Consider the following 21,420-nt stretch of genomic DNA (forward strand, 5'->3'; position numbering starts at 1 on the left):
ATGACAGGATTTTATCATATTCAGTGATAAAGAAGATTCGTTGACGAAAGAAATCCAGATAAAAATGCTCTCCACTTCACTCTCATTATAGGAATCTTAAAATTTGAAACACGATTAGCGAATCACTTATCGTGAATATAATAAAGGCTTTTAATATAGTGGTAAAACTGTTTTGTAATTTGACGTTAATCTCTAATTGAAATCAGGGTCTTGATCGAGACCAAAACAATGGAACGGCGCCGCGCTGGTGAGTACCACCGACCTTAAATCCGCAGGAATCTGCCATCGAAAATTCTGAGATCGGCCGCAGGATGGCGACACCCCGCGCCATTTCCTGCCGATATTTTAGGAATTCAATTATTAATAGAAACACACACACTTCGGAATCGAAAAGTAAATTTAGACGAGGCGGCCGCGGAATGATCCCGTTTGGTATGTTGTACATACGCGGTGTTGTAGTAGCGAGAATGTGATTTTATTATTGTAAATTCGATCATTGAAAACGCGAGTGCCGTCCAACAAATTTTTAGGTAAAAAAATTCTTGTTTCCACTTTGGTTTGGGTTCTTACCGTGGCCCGGTACATTCTCGAAAAGGTACTACTATAGCCGACGTGCTCTGTTGTTTTGTTTTTGTTCTGTGTTGCATCTCTTTCTGTTTTTCTTTTCAGTTATGTACAATATAATATATTTTATAATTTGCGCTATGCTATGCGAATGACGTCAATGCCGTTCATTGTTGTTGATACGGCGTGTAATTTTTCATTTGTATTACTGTTGCCAATTATCTCTTAAGGGTTTTTAATTAGGATCGTTAATATAGTGTTATGGTCGGATTAGTTTTTATTAAGCTTATATAGCTCTAACCCCATAATGTGTATGAGATAATGCGCCTTTTTTTTGCTATATTTAATTGTTTTGACGTATTTGCCTGTAGAACAAAAGTGATACCTACTTACCTATTTGAAATTTGATTGTTATTTTACCCTATAAGGGGTAAAGACTTACTGCTATGAGTTTAATAACGCACTAAAATCAAACTTCTAACTGTTAAATTAACACGAAAGTTGAGAGAAATAATTTTTTTAGTGAAAAGGTGATTTTTTTATTAAGAGTCTTACTAACATGTCCATAACTCATGAAATAGGGAAGTTACACTTTTGAAAATTTGTGTACAAATTGTTCAATTAAAATGATTAGACACCTATTTCAGCGTTTTTTGAAAAATATCCAGGAAGTTGAGAAAATAATTTTTTTTAATGAAAAGGTGATTTTTTTATTAAGAGTCTTACTGACATGTCCATAACTCAAAAAATAGAAAAGTTACACTTTTGAAAATTTGTGTACAAATTGTTCAATTAAAATGATTAGACACCTATTTCAGCGTTTTTTGAAAAATATCCAGGAAGTTAAGAAAAATATTTTTTTTAATGAAAAGGTGATTTTTTTATTAAGAGTCTTACTGACATGTTCATAACTCAAAAAATAGGAAAGTTACACTTTTGAAAATTTGTGTGCAAATTGCTCAATTAATATGATTAGACACCTATTTCAGCGTTTTTTGAAAAATATCCAGGAAGTTGAGAAAAATATTTTTTTTAATGAAAAGGTGATTTTTTTATTAAGAGTCTTACTGACATGTTCATAACTCAAAAAATAGAAAAGTTACACTTTTGAAAATTTGTGTGCAAATTGCTCAATTAATATGATTAGACACCTATTTCAGCGTTTTTTGAAAAATATCCAGGAAGTTGAGAAAAATATTTTTTTTAGTGAAAAGGTGATTTTTTTATTAAGAGTCTTACTAACATGTCCATAACTCATGAAATAGGGAAGTTACACTTTTGAAAATTTGTGTACAAATTGTTCAATTAAAATGATTAGACACCTATTTCAGCGTTTTTTGAAAAATATCCAGGAAGTTAAGAAAAATATTTTTTTTAATGAAAAGGTGATTTTTTTATTAAGAGTCTTACTGACATGTTCATAACTCAAAAAATAGAAAAGTTACACTTTTGAAAATTTGTGTGCAAATTGCTCAATTAATATGATTAGACACCTATTTCAGCGTTTTTTGAAAAATATCCAGGAAGTTGAGAAAAATATTTTTTTTAGTGAAAAGGTGATTTTTTTATTAAGAGTCTTACTAACATGTCCATAACTCATGAAATAGGGAAGTTACACTTTTGAAAATTTGTGTACAAATTGTTCAATTAAAATGATTAGACACCTATTTCAGCGTTTTTTGAAAAATATCCAGGAAGTTAAGAAAAATATTTTTTTTAATGAAAAGGTGATTTTTTTATTAAGAGTCTTACTAACATGTCCATAACTCATGAAATAGGGAAGTTACACTTTTGAAAATTTGTGTACAAATTGTTCAATTAAAATGATTAGACACCTATTTCAGCGTTTTTTGAAAAATATCCAGGAAGTTAAGAAAAATATTTTTTTTAATGAAAAGGTGATTTTTTTATTAAGAGTCTTACTGACATGTTCATAACTCAAAAAATAGAAAAGTTACACTTTTGAAAATTTGTGTGCAAATTGCTCAATTAATATGATTAGACACCTATTTCAGCGTTTTTTGAAAAATATCCAGGAAGTTGAGAAAAATATTTTTTTTAGTGAAAAGGTGATTTTTTTATTAAGAGTCTTACTAACATGTCCATAACTCATGAAATAGGGAAGTTACACTTTTGAAAATTTGTGTACAAATTGTTCAATTAAAATGATTAGACACCTATTTCAGCGTTTTTTGAAAAATATCCAGGAAGTTAAGAAAAATATTTTTTTTAATGAAAAGGTGATTTTTTTATTAAGAGTCTTACTAACATGTCCATAACTCATGAAATAGGGAAGTTACACTTTTGAAAATTTGTGTACAAATTGTTCAATTAAAATGATTAGACACCTATTTCAGCGTTTTTTGAAAAATATCCAGGAAGTTAAGAAAAATATTTTTTTTAATGAAAAGGTGATTTTTTTATTAAGAGTCTTACTGACATGTTCATAACTCAAAAAATAGAAAAGTTACACTTTTGAAAATTTGTGTGCAAATTGCTCAATTAATATGATTAGACACCTATTTCAGCGTTTTTTGAAAAATATCCAGGAAGTTGAGAAAAATATTTTTTTTAGTGAAAAGGTGATTTTTTTATTAAGAGTCTTACTGACATGTTCATAACTCAAAAAATAGGAAAGTTACACTTTTGAAAATTTGTGTGCAAATTGCTCAATTAATATGATTAGACACCTATTTCAGCGTTTTTTGAAAAATATCCAGGAAGTTGAGAAAAATATTTTTTTTAATGAAAAGGTGATTTTTTTATTAAGAGTCTTACTGACATGTTCATAACTCAAAAAATAGAAAAGTTACACTTTTGAAAATTTGTGTGCAAATTGCTCAATTAATATGATTAGACACCTATTTCAGCGTTTTTTGAAAAATATCCAGGAAGTTGAGAAAAATATTTTTTTTAATGAAAAGGTGATTTTTTTATTAAGAGTCTTACTGACATGTTCATAACTCAAAAAATAGGAAAGTTACACTTTTGAAAATTTGTGTGCAAATTGCTCAATTAATATGATTAGACACCTATTTCAGCGTTTTTTGAAAAATATCCAGGAAGTTGAGAAAAATATTTTTTTTAGTGAAAAGGTGATTTTTTTATTAAGAGTCTTACTAACATGTCCATAACTCATGAAATAGGGAAGTTACACTTTTGAAAATTTGTGTACAAATTGTTCAATTAAAATGATTAGACACCTATTTCAGCGTTTTTTGAAAAATATCCAGGAAGTTAAGAAAAATATTTTTTTTAATGAAAAGGTGATTTTTTTATTAAGAGTCTTACTAACATGTCCATAACTCATGAAATAGGGAAGTTACACTTTTGAAAATTTGTGTACAAATTGTTCAATTAAAATGATTAGACACCTATTTCAGCGTTTTTTGAAAAATATCCAGGAAGTTAAGAAAAATATTTTTTTTAATGAAAAGGTGATTTTTTTATTAAGAGTCTTACTGACATGTTCATAACTCAAAAAATAGAAAAGTTACACTTTTGAAAATTTGTGTGCAAATTGCTCAATTAATATGATTAGACACCTATTTCAGCGTTTTTTGAAAAATATCCAGGAAGTTGAGAAAAATATTTTTTTTAGTGAAAAGGTGATTTTTTTATTAAGAGTCTTACTGACATGTTCATAACTCAAAAAATAGGAAAGTTACACTTTTGAAAATTTGTGTGCAAATTGCTCAATTAATATGATTAGACACCTATTTCAGCGTTTTTTGAAAAATATCCAGGAAGTTGAGAAAAATATTTTTTTTAATGAAAAGGTGATTTTTTTATTAAGAGTCTTACTGACATGTTCATAACTCAAAAAATAGAAAAGTTACACTTTTGAAAATTTGTGTGCAAATTGCTCAATTAATATGATTAGACACCTATTTCAGCGTTTTTTGAAAAATATCCAGGAAGTTGAGAAAAATATTTTTTTTAATGAAAAGGTGATTTTTTTATTAAGAGTCTTACTGACATGTTCATAACTCAAAAAATAGGAAAGTTACACTTTTGAAAATTTGTGTGCAAATTGCTCAATTAATATGATTAGACACCTATTTCAGCGTTTTTTGAAAAATATCCAGGAAGTTGAGAAAAATATTTTTTTTAGTGAAAAGGTGATTTTTTTATTAAGAGTCTTACTGACATGTTCATAACTCAAAAAATAGGAAAGTTACACTTTTGAAAATTTGTGTGCAAATTGCTCAATTAATATGATTAGACACCTATTTCAGCGTTTTTTGAAAAATATCCAGGAAGTTGAGAAAAATATTTTTTTTAATGAAAAGGTGATTTTTTTATTAAGAGTCTTACTGACATGTTCATAACTCAAAAAATAGGAAAGTTACACTTTTGAAAATTTGTGTGCAAATTGCTCAATTAATATGATTAGACACCTATTTCAGCGTTTTTTGAAAAATATCCAGGAAGTTAAGAAAAATATTTTTTTTAATGAAAAGGTGATTTTTTTATTAAGAGTCTTACTAACATGTCCATAACTCATGAAATAGGGAAGTTACACTTTTGAAAATTTGTGTACAAATTGTTCAATTAAAATGATTAGACACCTATTTCAGCGTTTTTTGAAAAATATCCAGGAAGTTAAGAAAAATATTTTTTTTAATGAAAAGGTGATTTTTTTATTAAGAGTCTTACTAACATGTCCATAACTCATGAAATAGGGAAGTTACACTTTTGAAAATTTGTGTACAAATTGTTCAATTAAAATGATTAGACACCTATTTCAGCGTTTTTTGAAAAATATCCAGGAAGTTAAGAAAAATATTTTTTTTAATGAAAAGGTGATTTTTTTATTAAGAGTCTTACTGACATGTTCATAACTCAAAAAATAGAAAAGTTACACTTTTGAAAATTTGTGTGCAAATTGCTCAATTAATATGATTAGACACCTATTTCAGCGTTTTTTGAAAAATATCCAGGAAGTTGAGAAAAATATTTTTTTTAGTGAAAAGGTGATTTTTTTATTAAGAGTCTTACTGACATGTTCATAACTCAAAAAATAGGAAAGTTACACTTTTGAAAATTTGTGTGCAAATTGCTCAATTAATATGATTAGACACCTATTTCAGCGTTTTTTGAAAAATATCCAGGAAGTTGAGAAAAATATTTTTTTTAATGAAAAGGTGATTTTTTTATTAAGAGTCTTACTGACATGTTCATAACTCAAAAAATAGAAAAGTTACACTTTTGAAAATTTGTGTGCAAATTGCTCAATTAATATGATTAGACACCTATTTCAGCGTTTTTTGAAAAATATCCAGGAAGTTGAGAAAAATATTTTTTTTAATGAAAAGGTGATTTTTTTATTAAGAGTCTTACTGACATGTTCATAACTCAAAAAATAGGAAAGTTACACTTTTGAAAATTTGTGTGCAAATTGCTCAATTAATATGATTAGACACCTATTTCAGCGTTTTTTGAAAAATATCCAGGAAGTTGAGAAAAATATTTTTTTTAGTGAAAAGGTGATTTTTTTATTAAGAGTCTTACTGACATGTTCATAACTCAAAAAATAGGAAAGTTACACTTTTGAAAATTTGTGTGCAAATTGCTCAATTAATATGATTAGACACCTATTTCAGCGTTTTTTGAAAAATATCCAGGAAGTTGAGAAAAATATTTTTTTTAATGAAAAGGTGATTTTTTTATTAAGAGTCTTACTGACATGTTCATAACTCAAAAAATAGGAAAGTTACACTTTTGAAAATTTGTGTGCAAATTGCTCAATTAATATGATTAGACACCTATTTCAGCGTTTTTTGAAAAATATCCAGGAAGTTAAGAAAAATATTTTTTTTAATGAAAAGGTGATTTTTTTATTAAGAGTCTTACTAACATGTCCATAACTCATGAAATAGGGAAGTTACACTTTTGAAAATTTGTGTACAAATTGTTCAATTAAAATGATTAGACACCTATTTCAGCGTTTTTTGAAAAATATCCAGGAAGTTAAGAAAAATATTTTTTTTAATGAAAAGGTGATTTTTTTATTAAGAGTCTTACTGACATGTTCATAACTCAAAAAATAGAAAAGTTACACTTTTGAAAATTTGTGTGCAAATTGCTCAATTAATATGATTAGACACCTATTTCAGCGTTTTTTGAAAAATATCCAGGAAGTTGAGAAAAATATTTTTTTTAGTGAAAAGGTGATTTTTTTATTAAGAGTCTTACTGACATGTTCATAACTCAAAAAATAGGAAAGTTACACTTTTGAAAATTTGTGTGCAAATTGCTCAATTAATATGATTAGACACCTATTTCAGCGTTTTTTGAAAAATATCCAGGAAGTTGAGAAAAATATTTTTTTTAATGAAAAGGTGATTTTTTTATTAAGAGTCTTACTGACATGTTCATAACTCAAAAAATAGAAAAGTTACACTTTTGAAAATTTGTGTGCAAATTGCTCAATTAATATGATTAGACACCTATTTCAGCGTTTTTTGAAAAATATCCAGGAAGTTGAGAAAAATATTTTTTTTAATGAAAAGGTGATTTTTTTATTAAGAGTCTTACTGACATGTTCATAACTCAAAAAATAGGAAAGTTACACTTTTGAAAATTTGTGTGCAAATTGCTCAATTAATATGATTAGACACCTATTTCAGCGTTTTTTGAAAAATATCCAGGAAGTTGAGAAAAATATTTTTTTTAGTGAAAAGGTGATTTTTTTATTAAGAGTCTTACTAACATGTCCATAACTCATGAAATAGGGAAGTTACACTTTTGAAAATTTGTGTGCAAATTGTTCAATTAAAATGATTAGACACCTATTTCAGCGTTTTTTGAAAAATATCCAGGAAGTTGAGAAAAATATTTTTTTTAGTGAAAAGGTGATTTTTTATTAAGAGTCTTACTAACATGTCCATAACTCATGAAATAGGGAAGTTACACTTTTGAAAATTTGTGTACAAATTGTTCAATTAAAATGATTAGACACCTATTTCAGCGTTTTTTGAAAAATATCCAGGAAGTTGAGAAAAATATTTTTTTTAGTGAAAAGGTGATTTTTTTATTAAGAGTCTTACTAACATGTCCATAACTCATGAAATAGGGAAGTTACACTTTTGAAAATTTGTGTACAAATTGTTCAATTAAAATGATTAGACACCTATTTCAGCGTTTTTTGAAAAATATCCAGGAAGTTGAGAAAATAATTTTTTTTAATGAAAAGGTGATTTTTTTATTAAGAGTCTTACTGACATGTCCATAACTCAAAAAATAGGAAAGTTACACTTTTGAAAATTTGTGTGCAAATTGCTCAATTAATATGATTAGACACCTATTTCAGCGTTTTTTGAAAAATATCCAGGAAGTTGAGAAAAATATTTTTTTTAATGAAAAGGTGATTTTTTTATTAAGAGTCTTACTGACATGTTCATAACTCAAAAAATAGAAAAGTTACACTTTTGAAAATTTGTGTGCAAATTGCTCAATTAATATGATTAGACACCTATTTCAGCGTTTTTTGAAAAATATCCAGGAAGTTGAGAAAAATATTTTTTTTAGTGAAAAGGTGATTTTTTTATTAAGAGTCTTACTAACATGTCCATAACTCATGAAATAGGGAAGTTACACTTTTGAAAATTTGTGTACAAATTGTTCAATTAAAATGATTAGACACCTATTTCAGCGTTTTTTGAAAAATATCCAGGAAGTTGAGAAAATAATTTTTTTTAATGAAAAGGTGATTTTTTTATTAAGAGTCTTACTGACATGTCCATAACTCAAAAAATAGGAAAGTTACACTTTTGAAAATTTGTGTGCAAATTGCTCAATTAATATGATTAGACACCTATTTCAGCGTTTTTTGAAAAATATCCAGGAAGTTGAGAAAAATATTTTTTTTAATGAAAAGGTGATTTTTTTATTAAGAGTCTTACTGACATGTTCATAACTCAAAAAATAGAAAAGTTACACTTTTGAAAATTTGTGTGCAAATTGCTCAATTAATATGATTAGACACCTATTTCAGCGTTTTTTGAAAAATATCCAGGAAGTTGAGAAAAATATTTTTTTTAGTGAAAAGGTGATTTTTTTATTAAGAGTCTTACTAACATGTCCATAACTCATGAAATAGGGAAGTTACACTTTTGAAAATTTGTGTACAAATTGTTCAATTAAAATGATTAGACACCTATTTCAGCGTTTTTTGAAAAATATCCAGGAAGTTGAGAAAAATATTTTTTTTAGTGAAAAGGTGATTTTTTTATTAAGAGTCTTACTAACATGTCCATAACTCATGAAATAGGGAAGTTACACTTTTGAAAATTTGTGTACAAATTGTTCAATTAAAATGATTAGACACCTATTTCAGCGTTTTTTGAAAAATATCCAGGAAGTTGAGAAAAATATTTTTTTTAATGAAAAGGTGATTTTTTTATTAAGAGTCTTACTGACATGTTCATAACTCAAAAAATAGAAAAGTTACACTTTTGAAAATTTGTGTGCAAATTGCTCAATTAATATGATTAGACACCTATTTCAGCGTTTTTTGAAAAATATCCAGGAAGTTGAGAAAAATATTTTTTTTAATGAAAAGGTGATTTTTTTATTAAGAGTCTTACTGACATGTTCATAACTCAAAAAATAGAAAAGTTACACTTTTGAAAATTTGTGTGCAAATTGCTCAATTAATATGATTAGACACCTATTTCAGCGTTTTTTGAAAAATATCCAGGAAGTTGAGAAAAATATTTTTTTTAGTGAAAAGGTGATTTTTTTATTAAGAGTCTTACTGACATGTTCATAACTCAAAAAATAGGAAAGTTACACTTTTGAAAATTTGTGTGCAAATTGCTCAATTAAAATGGTTAGACACCTATTTCAGCGTTTTTTGAAAAATATCCAGGAAGTTAAGAAAAATATTTTTTTTAATGAAAAGGTGATTTTTTTATTAAGAGTCTTACTAACATGTCCATAACTCATGAAATAGGGAAGTTACACTTTTGAAAATTTGTGTACAAATTGTTCAATTAAAATGATTAGACACCTATTTCAGCGTTTTTTGAAAAATATCCAGGAAGTTGAGAAAAATATTTTTTTTAATGAAAAGGTGATTTTTTTATTAAGAGTCTTACTAACATGTCCATAACTCATGAAATAGGGAAGTTACACTTTTGAAAATTTGTGTACAAATTGTTCAATTAAAATGATTAGACACCTATTTCAGCGTTTTTTGAAAAATATCCAGGAAGTTGAGAAAAATATTTTTTTTAATGAAAAGGTGATTTTTTTATTAAGAGTCTTACTGACATGTTCATAACTCAAAAAATAGAAAAGTTACACTTTTGAAAATTTGTGTGCAAATTGCTCAATTAATATGATTAGACACCTATTTCAGCGTTTTTTGAAAAATATCCAGGAAGTTGAGAAAAATATTTTTTTTAATGAAAAGGTGATTTTTTTATTAAGAGTCTTACTGACATGTTCATAACTCAAAAAATAGAAAAGTTACACTTTTGAAAATTTGTGTGCAAATTGCTCAATTAATATGATTAGACACCTATTTCAGCGTTTTTTGAAAAATATCCAGGAAGTTGAGAAAAATATTTTTTTTAGTGAAAAGGTGATTTTTTTATTAAGAGTCTTACTGACATGTCCATAACTCATGAAATAGGGAAGTTACACTTTTGAAAATTTGTGTACAAATTGTTCAATTAAAATGATTAGACACCTATTTCAGCGTTTTTTGAAAAATATCCAGGAAGTTGAGAAAAATATTTTTTTTAGTGAAAAGGTGATTTTTTTATTAAGAGTCTTACTAACATGTCCATAACTCATGAAATAGGGAAGTTACACTTTTGAAAATTTGTGTACAAATTGTTCAATTAAAATGATTAGACACCTATTTCAGCGTTTTTTGAAAAATATCCAGGAAGTTAAGAAAAATATTTTTTTTAATGAAAAGGTGATTTTTTTATTAAGAGTCTTACTGACATGTTCATAACTCAAAAAATAGAAAAGTTACACTTTTGAAAATTTGTGTGCAAATTGCTCAATTAATATGATTAGACACCTATTTCAGCGTTTTTTGAAAAATATCCAGGAAGTTGAGAAAAATATTTTTTTTAGTGAAAAGGTGATTTTTTTATTAAGAGTCTTACTAACATGTCCATAACTCATGAAATAGGGAAGTTACACTTTTGAAAATTTGTGTACAAATTGTTCAATTAAAATGATTAGACACCTATTTCAGCGTTTTTTGAAAAATATCCAGGAAGTTGAGAAAAATATTTTTTTTAGTGAAAAGGTGATTTTTTTATTAAGAGTCTTACTAACATGTCCATAACTCATGAAATAGGGAAGTTACACTTTTGAAAATTTGTGTACAAATTGTTCAATTAAAATGATTAGACACCTATTTCAGCGTTTTTTGAAAAATATCCAGGAAGTTGAGAAAAATATTTTTTTTAGTGAAAAGGTGATTTTTTATTAAGAGTCTTACTAACATGTCCATAACTCATGAAATAGGGAAGTTACACTTTTGAAAATTTGTGTACAAATTGTTCAATTAAAATGATTAGACACCTATTTCAGCGTTTTTTGAAAAATATCCAGGAAGTTGAGAAAAATATTTTTTTTAGTGAAAAGGTGATTTTTTTATTAAGAGTCTTACTAACATGTCCATAACTCATGAAATAGGGAAGTTACACTTTTGAAAATTTGTGTACAAATTGTTCAATTAAAATGATTAGACACCTATTTCAGCGTTTTTTGAAAAATATCCAGGAAGTTGAGAAAAATATTTTTTTTAGTGAAAAGGTGATTTTTTTATTAAGAGTCTTACTAACATGTCCATAACTCATGAAATAGGGAAGTTACACTTTTGAAAATTTGTGTACAAATTGTTCAATTAAAATGATTAGACACCTATTTCAGCGTTTTTTGAAAAATATCCAGGAAGTTGAGAAAAATATTTTTTTTAGTGAAAAGGTGATTTTTTTATTAAGAGTCTTACTAACATGTCCATAACTCATGAAATAGGGAAGTTACACTTTTGAAAATTTGTGTACAAATTGTTCAATTAAAATGATTAGACACCTATTTCAGCGTTTTTTGAAAAATATCCAGGAAGTTGAGAAAAATATTTTTTTTAGTGAAAAGGTGATTTTTTTATTAAGAGTCTTACTAACATGTCCATAACTCATGAAATAGGGAAGTTACACTTTTGAAAATTTGTGTACAAATTGTTCAATTAAAATGATTAGACACCTATTTCAGCGTTTTTTGAAAAATATCCAGGAAGTTGAGAAAAATATTTTTTTTAGTGAAAAGGTGATTTTTTTATTAAGAGTCTTACTAACATGTCCATAACTCATGAAATAGGGAAGTTACACTTTTGAAAATTTGTGTACAAATTGTTCAATTAAAATGATTAGACACCTATTTCAGCGTTTTTTGAAAAATATCCAGGAAGTTAAGAAAAATATTTTTTTTAATGAAAAGGTGATTTTTTTATTAAGAGTCTTACTGACATGTTCATAACTCAAAAAATAGAAAAGTTACACTTTTGAAAATTTGTGTGCAAATTGCTCAATTAATATGATTAGACACCTATTTCAGCGTTTTTTGAAAAATATCCAGGAAGTTGAGAAAAATATTTTTTTTAGTGAAAAGGTGATTTTTTTATTAAGAGTCTTACTGACATGTTCATAACTCAAAAAATAGGAAAGTTACACTTTTGAAAATTTGTGTGCAAATTGCTCAATTAATATGATTAGACACCTATTTCAGCGTTTTTTGAAAAATATCCAGGAAGTTGAGAAAAATATTTTTTTTAATGAAAAGGTGATTTTTTTATTAAGAGTCTTACTGACATGTTCATAACTCAAAAAATAGAAAAGTTACACTTTTGAAAATTTGTGTGCAAATTGCTCAATTAATATGATTAGACACCTATTTCAGCGTTTTTTGAAAAATATCCAGGAAGTTGAGAAAAATATTTTTTTTAGTGAAAAGGTGATTTTTTTATTAAGAGTCTTACTAACATGTCCATAACTCATGAAATAGGGAAGTTACACTTTTGAAAATTTGTGTACAAATTGTTCAATTAAAATGATTAGACACCTATTTCAGCGTTTTTTGAAAAATATCCAGGAAGTTGAGAAAAATATTTTTTTTAGTGAAAAGGTGATTTTTTTATTAAGAGTCTTACTAACATGTCCATAACTCATGAAATAGGGAAGTTACACTTTTGAAAATTTGTGTACAAATTGTTCAATTAAAATGATTAGACACCTATTTCAGCGTTTTTTGAAAAATATCCAGGAAGTTGAGAAAAATATTTTTTTTAGTGAAAAGGTGATTTTTTTATTAAGAGTCTTACTGACATGTTCATAACTCAAAAAATAGGAAAGTTACACTTTTGAAAATTTGTGTGCAAATTGCTCAATTAATATGATTAGACACCTATTTCAGCGTTTTTTGAAAAATATCCAGGAAGTTAAGAAAAATATTTTTTTTAATGAAAAGGTGATTTTTTTATTAAGAGTCTTACTGACATGTTCATAACTCAAAAAATAGAAAAGTTACACTTTTGAAAATTTGTGTGCAAATTGCTCAATTAATATGATTAGACACCTATTTCAGCGTTTTTTGAAAAATATCCAGGAAGTTAAGAAAAATATTTTTTTTAATGAAAAGGTGATTTTTTTATTAAGAGTCTTACTGACATGTTCATAACTCAAAAAATAGAAAAGTTACACTTTTGAAAATTTGTGTGCAAATTGCTCAATTAATATGATTAGACACCTATTTCAGCGTTTTTTGAAAAATATCCAGGAAGTTGAGAAAAATATTTTTTTTAGTGAAAAGGTGATTTTTTTATTAAGAGTCTTACTGACATGTTCATAACTCAAAAAATAGGAAAGTTACACTTTTGAAAATTTGTGTGCAAATTGCTCAATTAAAATGGTTAGACACCTATTTCAGCGTTTTTTGAAAAATATCCAGGAAGTTAAGAAAAATATTTTTTTTAATGAAAAGGTGATTTTTTTATTAAGAGTCTTACTGACATGTTCATAACTCAAAAAATAGAAAAGTTACACTTTTGAAAATTTGTGTGCAAATTGCTCAATTAATATGATTAGACACCTATTTCAGCGTTTTTTGAAAAATATCCAGGAAGTTAAGAAAAATATTTTTTTTAATGAAAAGGTGATTTTTTTATTAAGAGTCTTACTGACATGTTCATAACTCAAAAAATAGAAAAGTTACACTTTTGAAAATTTGTGTGCAAATTGCTCAATTAATATGATTAGACACCTATTTCAGCGTTTTTTGAAAAATATCCAGGAAGTTGAGAAAAATATTTTTTTTAGTGAAAAGGTGATTTTTTTATTAAGAGTCTTACTGACATGTTCATAACTCAAAAAATAGGAAAGTTACACTTTTGAAAATTTGTGTGCAAATTGCTCAATTAAAATGGTTAGACACCTATTTCAGCGTTTTTTGAAAAATATCCAGGTAGTTGAAAAAAATAATTTTTTTAGTGAAATGGTGATTTTTTTATTAAGAGTCTTACTAACATGTTCATAACTCATGAAATAGGAAAGTTACACTTTTGAAAATTTGTGTGCAAATTGCTCAATTAAAATGGTTAGACACCTATTTCAGCGTTTTTTGAAAAACATTCAGGAAGTTGAGAAAAATATTTTTTTTAGTGAAAAGGTGATTTTTTTATTAAGAGTCTTACTGACATGTCCATAACTCATGAAATAGGAAAGTTACACTTTTGAAAATTTGTGTGCAAATTGCTCAATTAATATGATTAGACACCTATTTCAGCGTTTTTTGAAAAATATCCAGGAAGTTGAGAAAAATATTTTTTTTAGTGAAAAGGTGATTTTTTTATTAAGAGTCTTACTGACATGTTCATAACTCAAAAAATAGGAAAGTTACACTTTTGAAAATTTGTGTGCAAATTGCTCAATTAAAATGGTTAGACACCTATTTCAGCGTTTTTTGAAAAATATCCAGGTAGTTGAAAAAAATAATTTTTTTAGTGAAATGGTGATTTTTTTATTAAGAGTCTTACTAACATGTTCATAACTCATGAAATAGAAAAGTTACACTTTTGAAAATTTGTGAGCAAATTGCCCAATTAAAATGATTAGACACCTATTTCAGCGTTTTTTGAAAAATATCCAGGAAGTTGAGAAAAATTTTTTTTTTTAGTGAAAAGGTGATTTTTTTATTAAGAGTCTTACTGACATGTCCATAACTCATGAAATAGGAAAGTTACACTTTTGAAAATTTGTGTGCAAATTGCTCAATTAATATGATTAGACACCTATTTCAGCGTTTTTTGAAAAATATCCAGGAAGTTGAGAAAAATATTTTTTTTAGTGAAAAGGTGATTTTTTTATTAAGAGTCTTACTGACATGTTCATAACTCAAAAAATAGGAAAGTTACACTTTTGAAAATTTGTGTGCAAATTGCTCAATTAAAATGGTTAGACACCTATTTCAGCGTTTTTTGAAAAATATCCAGGAAGTTGAGAAAATAATTTTTTTAGTGAAATGGTGATTTTTTTATTAAGAGTCTTACTAACATGTTCATAACTCATGAAATAGAAAAGTTACACTTTTGAAAATTTGTGAGCAAATTGCCCAATTAAAATAATTAAACACCTATTTCAGCGTTTTTTGAAAAATATCCAGGAAGTTGAGAAAATAATTTTTTTTAATGAAAAGGTGATTTTTTTATTAAGAGTCTTACTGACATGTTCATAACTCAAAAAATAGAAAAGTTACACTTTTGAAAATTTGTGTGCAAATTGCTCAATTAATATGATTAGACACCTATTTCAGCGTTTTTTGAAAAATATCCAGGAAGTTGAGAAAAATATTTTTTTTAGTGAAAAGGTGATTTTTTTATTAAGAGTCTTACTGACATGTTCATAACTCAAAAAATAGGAAAGTTACACTTTTGAAAATTTGTGTGCAAATTGCTCAATTAAAATGGTTAGACACCTATTTCAGCGTTTTTTGAAAAATATCCAGGAAGTTGAGAAAATAATTTTTTTAGTGAAAAGGTGATTTTTTTATTAAGAGTCTTACTGACATGTTCATAACTCAAAAAATAGGAAAGTTACACTTTTGAAAATTTGTGTGCAAATTGCTCAATTAAAATGGTTAGACACCTATTTCAGCGTTTTTTGAAAAATATCCAGGAAGTTGAGAAAATAATTTTTTTAGTGAAATGGTGATTTTTTTATTAAGAGTCTTACTAACATGTTCATAACTCATGAAATAGAAAAGTTACACTTTTGAAAATTTGTGAGCAAATTGCCCAATTAAAATAATTAAACACCTATTTCAGCGTTTTTTGAAAAATATCCAGGAAGTTGAGAAAATAATTTTTTTTAATGAAAAGGTGATTTTTTTATTAAGAGTCTTACTGACATGTTCATAACTCAAAAAATAGAAAAGTTACACTTTTGAAAATTTGTGTGCAAATTGCTCAATTAAAATGATTAGACACCTATTTCAGCGTTTATTTTTTATAATTATTTATAACTTCCAGGCATTTGGGGAGATTTTGAATTTGTATTCCAGGCTTTTAAAGCTCATTCCAGGGTATTTGAAGGCATTTTTTTGTAGATATTTGTAACCTATGGTATTTTTATTATTTTATCGTAATTCTTGATATGTTTCAGAGATTTGAACTCAGTTTTTCATTTCAAATTATTGGCAATCGATTACAGGCTTTTGGATTATTTTCCCATTTTATTCCAGATTTGAAGTCATTTTAAACTTTATCCAAGGTACATAAAGCCATTTTTCCTGGGAAATAATCAAGTATATAAGGCTATTTTAAATTCTAGGTACTGAAACACGGCTTTAAATACCAAAAGGTTTTGAAATTACTCTAACGAAGTCCAATAACCATTTTCAGAATGACAAACCTAGAAATGTTGATTCAAACGATTCATTTTTCTCAATGCGTTAATTCCTTTAAATAATTACAATTGTAAAAAAAAAAACTACGAGTTCTCTCTTTATAATTCATTCAACATGATTTCTGCATATTCTTGTCCTGAAATATAGCGCAATTCCTGCAACCCAACGATATACGAGACTAATATAATACTGTAGGCAATTTTGAACAATGGTTGTATGATAAACAAATCGACCTACATATATGTCACATGCTAAAAAAAACCAATGGCAATAAACATTTTCGCCCCCTAAAGTATTGAATGCTCATTGTACTTAAGCTTAATTTACATATGTCCTATTTAAATTTACGTAATAGAACCCAAGTGATGGCACATGATGATGGCATAATCAGATGCCGTGACATTGATCTCTTTAAAACATCTGATGACGCACGTCGTTACCTTAAAAATCATTGGCGCACTATTATTCAGTACGTACAACTTTTCATTCCTGCCCATTAAGGATTAAGAGGAAAATTATCTCCGTTCTATTTTTAGTATATTCCGAGCATATTAATTTAACGTAGTACATTCCGATCACTTTAGCCAATTAAGAATATTCTTGTTATTGCTTTATTATTATTTAATGGTTAACGTAACTTAGATGCCGAATGACCCCGAGTGGTTCATTGTTGCTTTTACACCGCAAATGGTACATTTAACAAAATATGGTTTATGTAAACAGAAGGTAAGTAAAAACAAAAGGAGACTGTCATACTGTGGAAGCAGTTTTTATAATTTTGAATTTAATTTGGGTAAATCCGAAGGTTAAGAAGACATATTTCTTTTATTCCAGGCAAATGTTTTTGAGCAAAAGTACCTTGAAAGACCAAATAACCGAGACACACTGATATAAGAGCTTCGCTTTAATCTAAGCACCTAAAAATACATATGACTCCAGCACTTAATATATATTATAAATAAATAATTATTATTATAAATAACACTCATGCTCAATTTTGTAAAAATTGAATAATTTTATCCTAATTAAATTTCAAATACCAAGTTTCATTCGAATCAAACAAATAATAATAACATTTTTAAGAAAGTAGCCCTAGATAATAATTACACCATGTTCACACAACTAAAACCATATTGTTTAATTATATGAAAAATAAAAAAATAATAGTTTTGGGATAAATGGACTAAATACCGGTGAGATCTTTTTTATCATTAGGGACTACTGTATTGTGATTTTTGTGTAGCAAAGCATCATGCATCTGACCACTGTATCGCATGAATATTTGGTAAACTTTGTTTAACTATCACAGCTAAATGATCCCGATTTGGTAAAAGATATGCATATATTCAGGTTGTTGTTCAAAGTCTCTTGAATTTTTTCCATATCAATTCCTGGTAGTTTTGAGCTATTTTATCGATGAAATTAGAAAGAAAATCCAAGCCGATTATACCAATTTAACGCCATTAAAATTCAATAAATTAAATTTTTGATTTTAGCATTGAGTAGCTTTATTAAAATTAATTTCAGTCATGGATTGTTGCTTCTTCATTACGGTTTTTTATAAAATTACATTTTTGGTCCTTCGAGAAGGATCCTGGAATAAATGTAATTTTTTCCCGTGGATTTTTTTCTCCCATTTGGATTTTTTTTTTTTGAATTTAAGTTTTATCCCAAATTTTTGGTCCTTCGACCCTCCTCGCCGAGAATCGAAACCCATCGGACATAAATGCCTATAACTTTGGTTCTATGTAGGGTAGAAAAACGATGTTTATCTTTTTATAATCTAAACATATAAGGCTGCAACTTGATTTTTTTTTAAATTTATATTTATTTTTTTTAAGAATAGTAGAATCCTGGATAAAAATCATAATATAACAAAAACCGAAAACTATTAAATCACATTTTTATTTTTAAAACCAGATAACAAAACAAAAACAACAACAATCGTAACATAGTCAACAACACAATGGTAAAACGGGCGCACATCAGTGTTTACTGCTCTTCTTGTGGCCCCAGTGTTTGTGGTCCTCGTGGCCGCCCTTTTTGCCGTGTTTGTGCTCGTGGTGATGGTGAGAATCGTGGCCGCCCGCTTTCTTGTGGCCGCCCTCCTCGTGGTGGTGCCCTCCCTTCTCATGGTGACCCTTCTTCCCGTAGTGGTCCTCGTGGTGGCCGCCCTTCTTGTGTCCGCCCTTCTTGTGACCGCCCTTCTTGTATCCGTGCTCGTGGTGGAACCCTCCGTGTTTCTCGTGGTGGCCTGAGTCGTGGTCTTCATCGAAGAAGTGTTTCTCCTTCTTGTACTCGTCGAGTTTATGTACGTCGTGGCCGCCGTGGGTGTGGTGTCCCTTCTTGTAGTGGCCCTTCTCACCGTACTTGTGTCCCTTCTCGCCCTTTTCGCCCTTGTGGTGTTCGCCGTGGTACCCGTCGTCGTGGTGGTGCTTCTTTTTGTGGCCCCCGTGTTCTTCGTAGTGGTGTTTGTGTCCCTCCTTGTCGTGGTGTCCCTTTTCGCCCTTCTCGTGGTGGTGGTGTCCCTTGTATCCCTTGTCGCCTTTCTCCCCGTGGGACGAGTGGTGGTCCGCGTGGTGTTCGTGGCCGCCGCCCTTATCCCATTTGTGTCCGTGACCAGAGGCGGCTGCTTCTAGATCGCTGACCGCCTCAGCTTCACGTCTCTCCCTGGAGATCTCCCTCGCTTGGGTGTAAGAAATTGCGCAGAGGGCCACTAGGGCGAGCACACAGAGCCCTTTAAGGGTATTCATGATGTTCGGTGATGGAACACTGAGTTGGAACTGATTTCGATGGAGGCTACCGGGCCTTTTATACCGATATTCGCTACAATGGTTTTCTGATTTACCGCAGAATTGTTTTTTTTTTTTCGTTTTCGTTACTGTAACGTTTATTGACAAATTTTGCTATTGCATCTTGCGGTATCGGACTTTCACCTTATAATGGTCTCGAGAGTTTTTTTGTGCCCCTTTGGTGATGTTGGCAAATTTGCTCTCGGGGTTTTTTTTCTCTCTCTCTAATGCCGCACCGGTACATGCATGTACTGAGACTTAAAGTAGTCCGTGAAAAATTGGGTTTTCGGTCGAGCCAAATTGGATTTTTGATTGATTTATTTGTGTCTCATCGTCGTCTGGAGTCTGCAGTTGTTTTCTCATAGAACTATCTCGATATAGAAATCGTTGTTTTATGTATAGATTAATTGTATTTTTTTGTTTCAGGTGAGTGTCTTGCGATGAACAGTTCCCAGGCTGAAAATATGAATAGGTAAAGTATCTTTAATAGAGTTATTTTTCGATTATTTATTATATGCAGAGAACGACCATATATTTTATAAAATTATTTTTTAATAGAGAATATCCGCTTTTTTAGTCAATTTAATAAATATTTTATTTCTTCCAGGCAGTTCATTAGTTCAGCTCACTGTAATTCAAATATTTTTTTTGAAATACACAGAAAAAAAAGGGTACTTAAAATGAGAATTAGACACTTTATTTGAGAAAATCTAAGGATTATATATTCGCAAGAAGATAAAAGTTTAATTTAAGAATATTATATTTTCAATTTCAAGATGTTAATAGAATTGGTTTAAGTCGACAAATAACTTATTGTAAGAATATATTGAAATCTCATTTGAGAATATCATATTCTTGCAAGGAATATTTTTTTCTTTAAAGCGATTAAATTTAATTCAAATTTATTTTTTCTTACATTGAACCATTTTGGTAATTTGTATTGAAATGGTCATATTCTTAATTTAAGTAATTCTACTGTTAACAATAAATCTATGAACATATCGTTTTGACGAATTGCTTCATCAAACCAAAAATATTTAAGACTAGCTACAATGAGTTATAAATTCAACTTAAAGATATGAAGAATTGCTTTAAACCGCCTGGCAAATTAAATTGAATATTAAATAGTATTAAATTAAAATGTTTATGGCTTGTTATTAAATTTTTATTCGATTTAAATAGGTTAAATATTTGAAATGAGTAATATTTACACTCAGTTGAAATAAATTAATAGTTTTATAGTATTTAGTGCTGTGGGATTTATTGGGTTCTTTTTGAATCAAAATAAAAATACCAAAAGGCACACACTTTCTGGTAGTTTTATTTTGATAGCAAAAGAACCCTATAAATTACCACAACACTAAATAACATAAAACTGTCAATTATTATTTCAACTATAAGTTATAAGTGTAAGAATTGCTGTAACCACAGATTTAACTAGCTAACGCAACTTGCGTTAGCTAGTTAAATCTGTGCTATAACGTATTAAAAATTCAACCGTTTTATATTTTATGATTTAGGTATTGCAAGAAATTTCTATGTATTTACCTAATTATTTTCGGTTAAATTCTGGTAATAAATTAATAGAACAGGTTCTACGCAAACATATGTTTATTATCCAAAAACAAAAACCTACATACATTATATAGGAACAAATATTACTTTAAATAATTGTAACAAAAACAGTAAACAAAAAAAAACACATTTTGTGTATGTTTTTTAAATATAGGCACATATTTATCACAAAGTACAAAGTAGGTACTCATAGAAAATAAAAATCTAAGTTAGTCTATGACTAACGAGAGTACGAGAGGGAAGCAGGGTACGCGTGGCGTAGTACGCCGACGTTGCCATTTTTGAGATGAACAAAAAGTTTCATTTGAGAATATATAAATTCAATTGAATACATTGATTTTATTGTAAGAAAATAAATATTCAAAGCAACAATTTATTTTCTTCAAACGAACTGGGTATAGTATTCACTTGATTATGATTGAGTATTTTAAACTATATATACGGGCTTTAAAGCAATAATATATATCTTTCTAAACAATAAACTAATTTATTTAAATTAATTAACTTGAAAAGCTTACATTAAACATAACATTTACTAAATTCAAGATTATAATGACTT

At 28.1% G+C, this 21,420-nt stretch overlaps 3 protein-coding genes and 1 long non-coding RNA gene across 7 annotated transcripts in view; 3 read left to right on the forward strand and 1 right to left on the reverse strand.

The window, feature by feature from the left end:
• The window catches only part of LOC126738043 (inositol-trisphosphate 3-kinase A-like), a 160,481-nt gene that overhangs the window by 73,724 nt on the left and 65,337 nt on the right, over nucleotides 1-21,420 (forward strand). The window lies entirely within an intron of this gene.
• Nucleotides 1-21,420, forward strand: part of LOC126738046 (uncharacterized) — a 103,636-nt gene that overhangs the window by 37,388 nt on the left and 44,828 nt on the right. The window contains exons 1-2 of one of the 4 annotated variants that reach the window (XR_007661205.1): nucleotides 386-595; nucleotides 19,713-19,758. The exons of 1 other annotated variant lie outside the window; for it this stretch is intronic. The gene's annotated coding sequence lies outside the window, so the exon portion shown is untranslated. Of the gene's footprint in view, nucleotides 1-385; nucleotides 596-19,712; nucleotides 19,759-21,420 lie in introns of those variants that run through there. 2 more of the 4 variants (XR_007661204.1, XR_007661206.1) reach the window with 2 other exon arrangements.
• On the forward strand, nucleotides 16,757-17,500 carry LOC126738050 (uncharacterized). Its single transcript, XR_007661208.1, has 2 exons — nucleotides 16,757-17,220; nucleotides 17,329-17,500. It is a non-coding gene; the product is annotated as an uncharacterized LOC126738050 (long non-coding RNA).
• On the reverse strand, nucleotides 18,384-19,369 carry LOC126738045 (histidine-rich glycoprotein-like). The gene has a single exon (XM_050443214.1). The coding sequence runs from the start codon at nucleotides 19,245-19,247 to the stop codon at nucleotides 18,480-18,482; it is 768 nt and encodes a 255-aa protein (XP_050299171.1). The 5' UTR covers nucleotides 19,248-19,369; the 3' UTR covers nucleotides 18,384-18,479.

Source organism: Anthonomus grandis, chromosome 6 (genome assembly GCF_022605725.1).
Source record: "Anthonomus grandis grandis chromosome 6, icAntGran1.3, whole genome shotgun sequence".
NCBI lineage: Eukaryota > Metazoa > Arthropoda > Insecta > Coleoptera > Curculionidae > Anthonomus > Anthonomus grandis.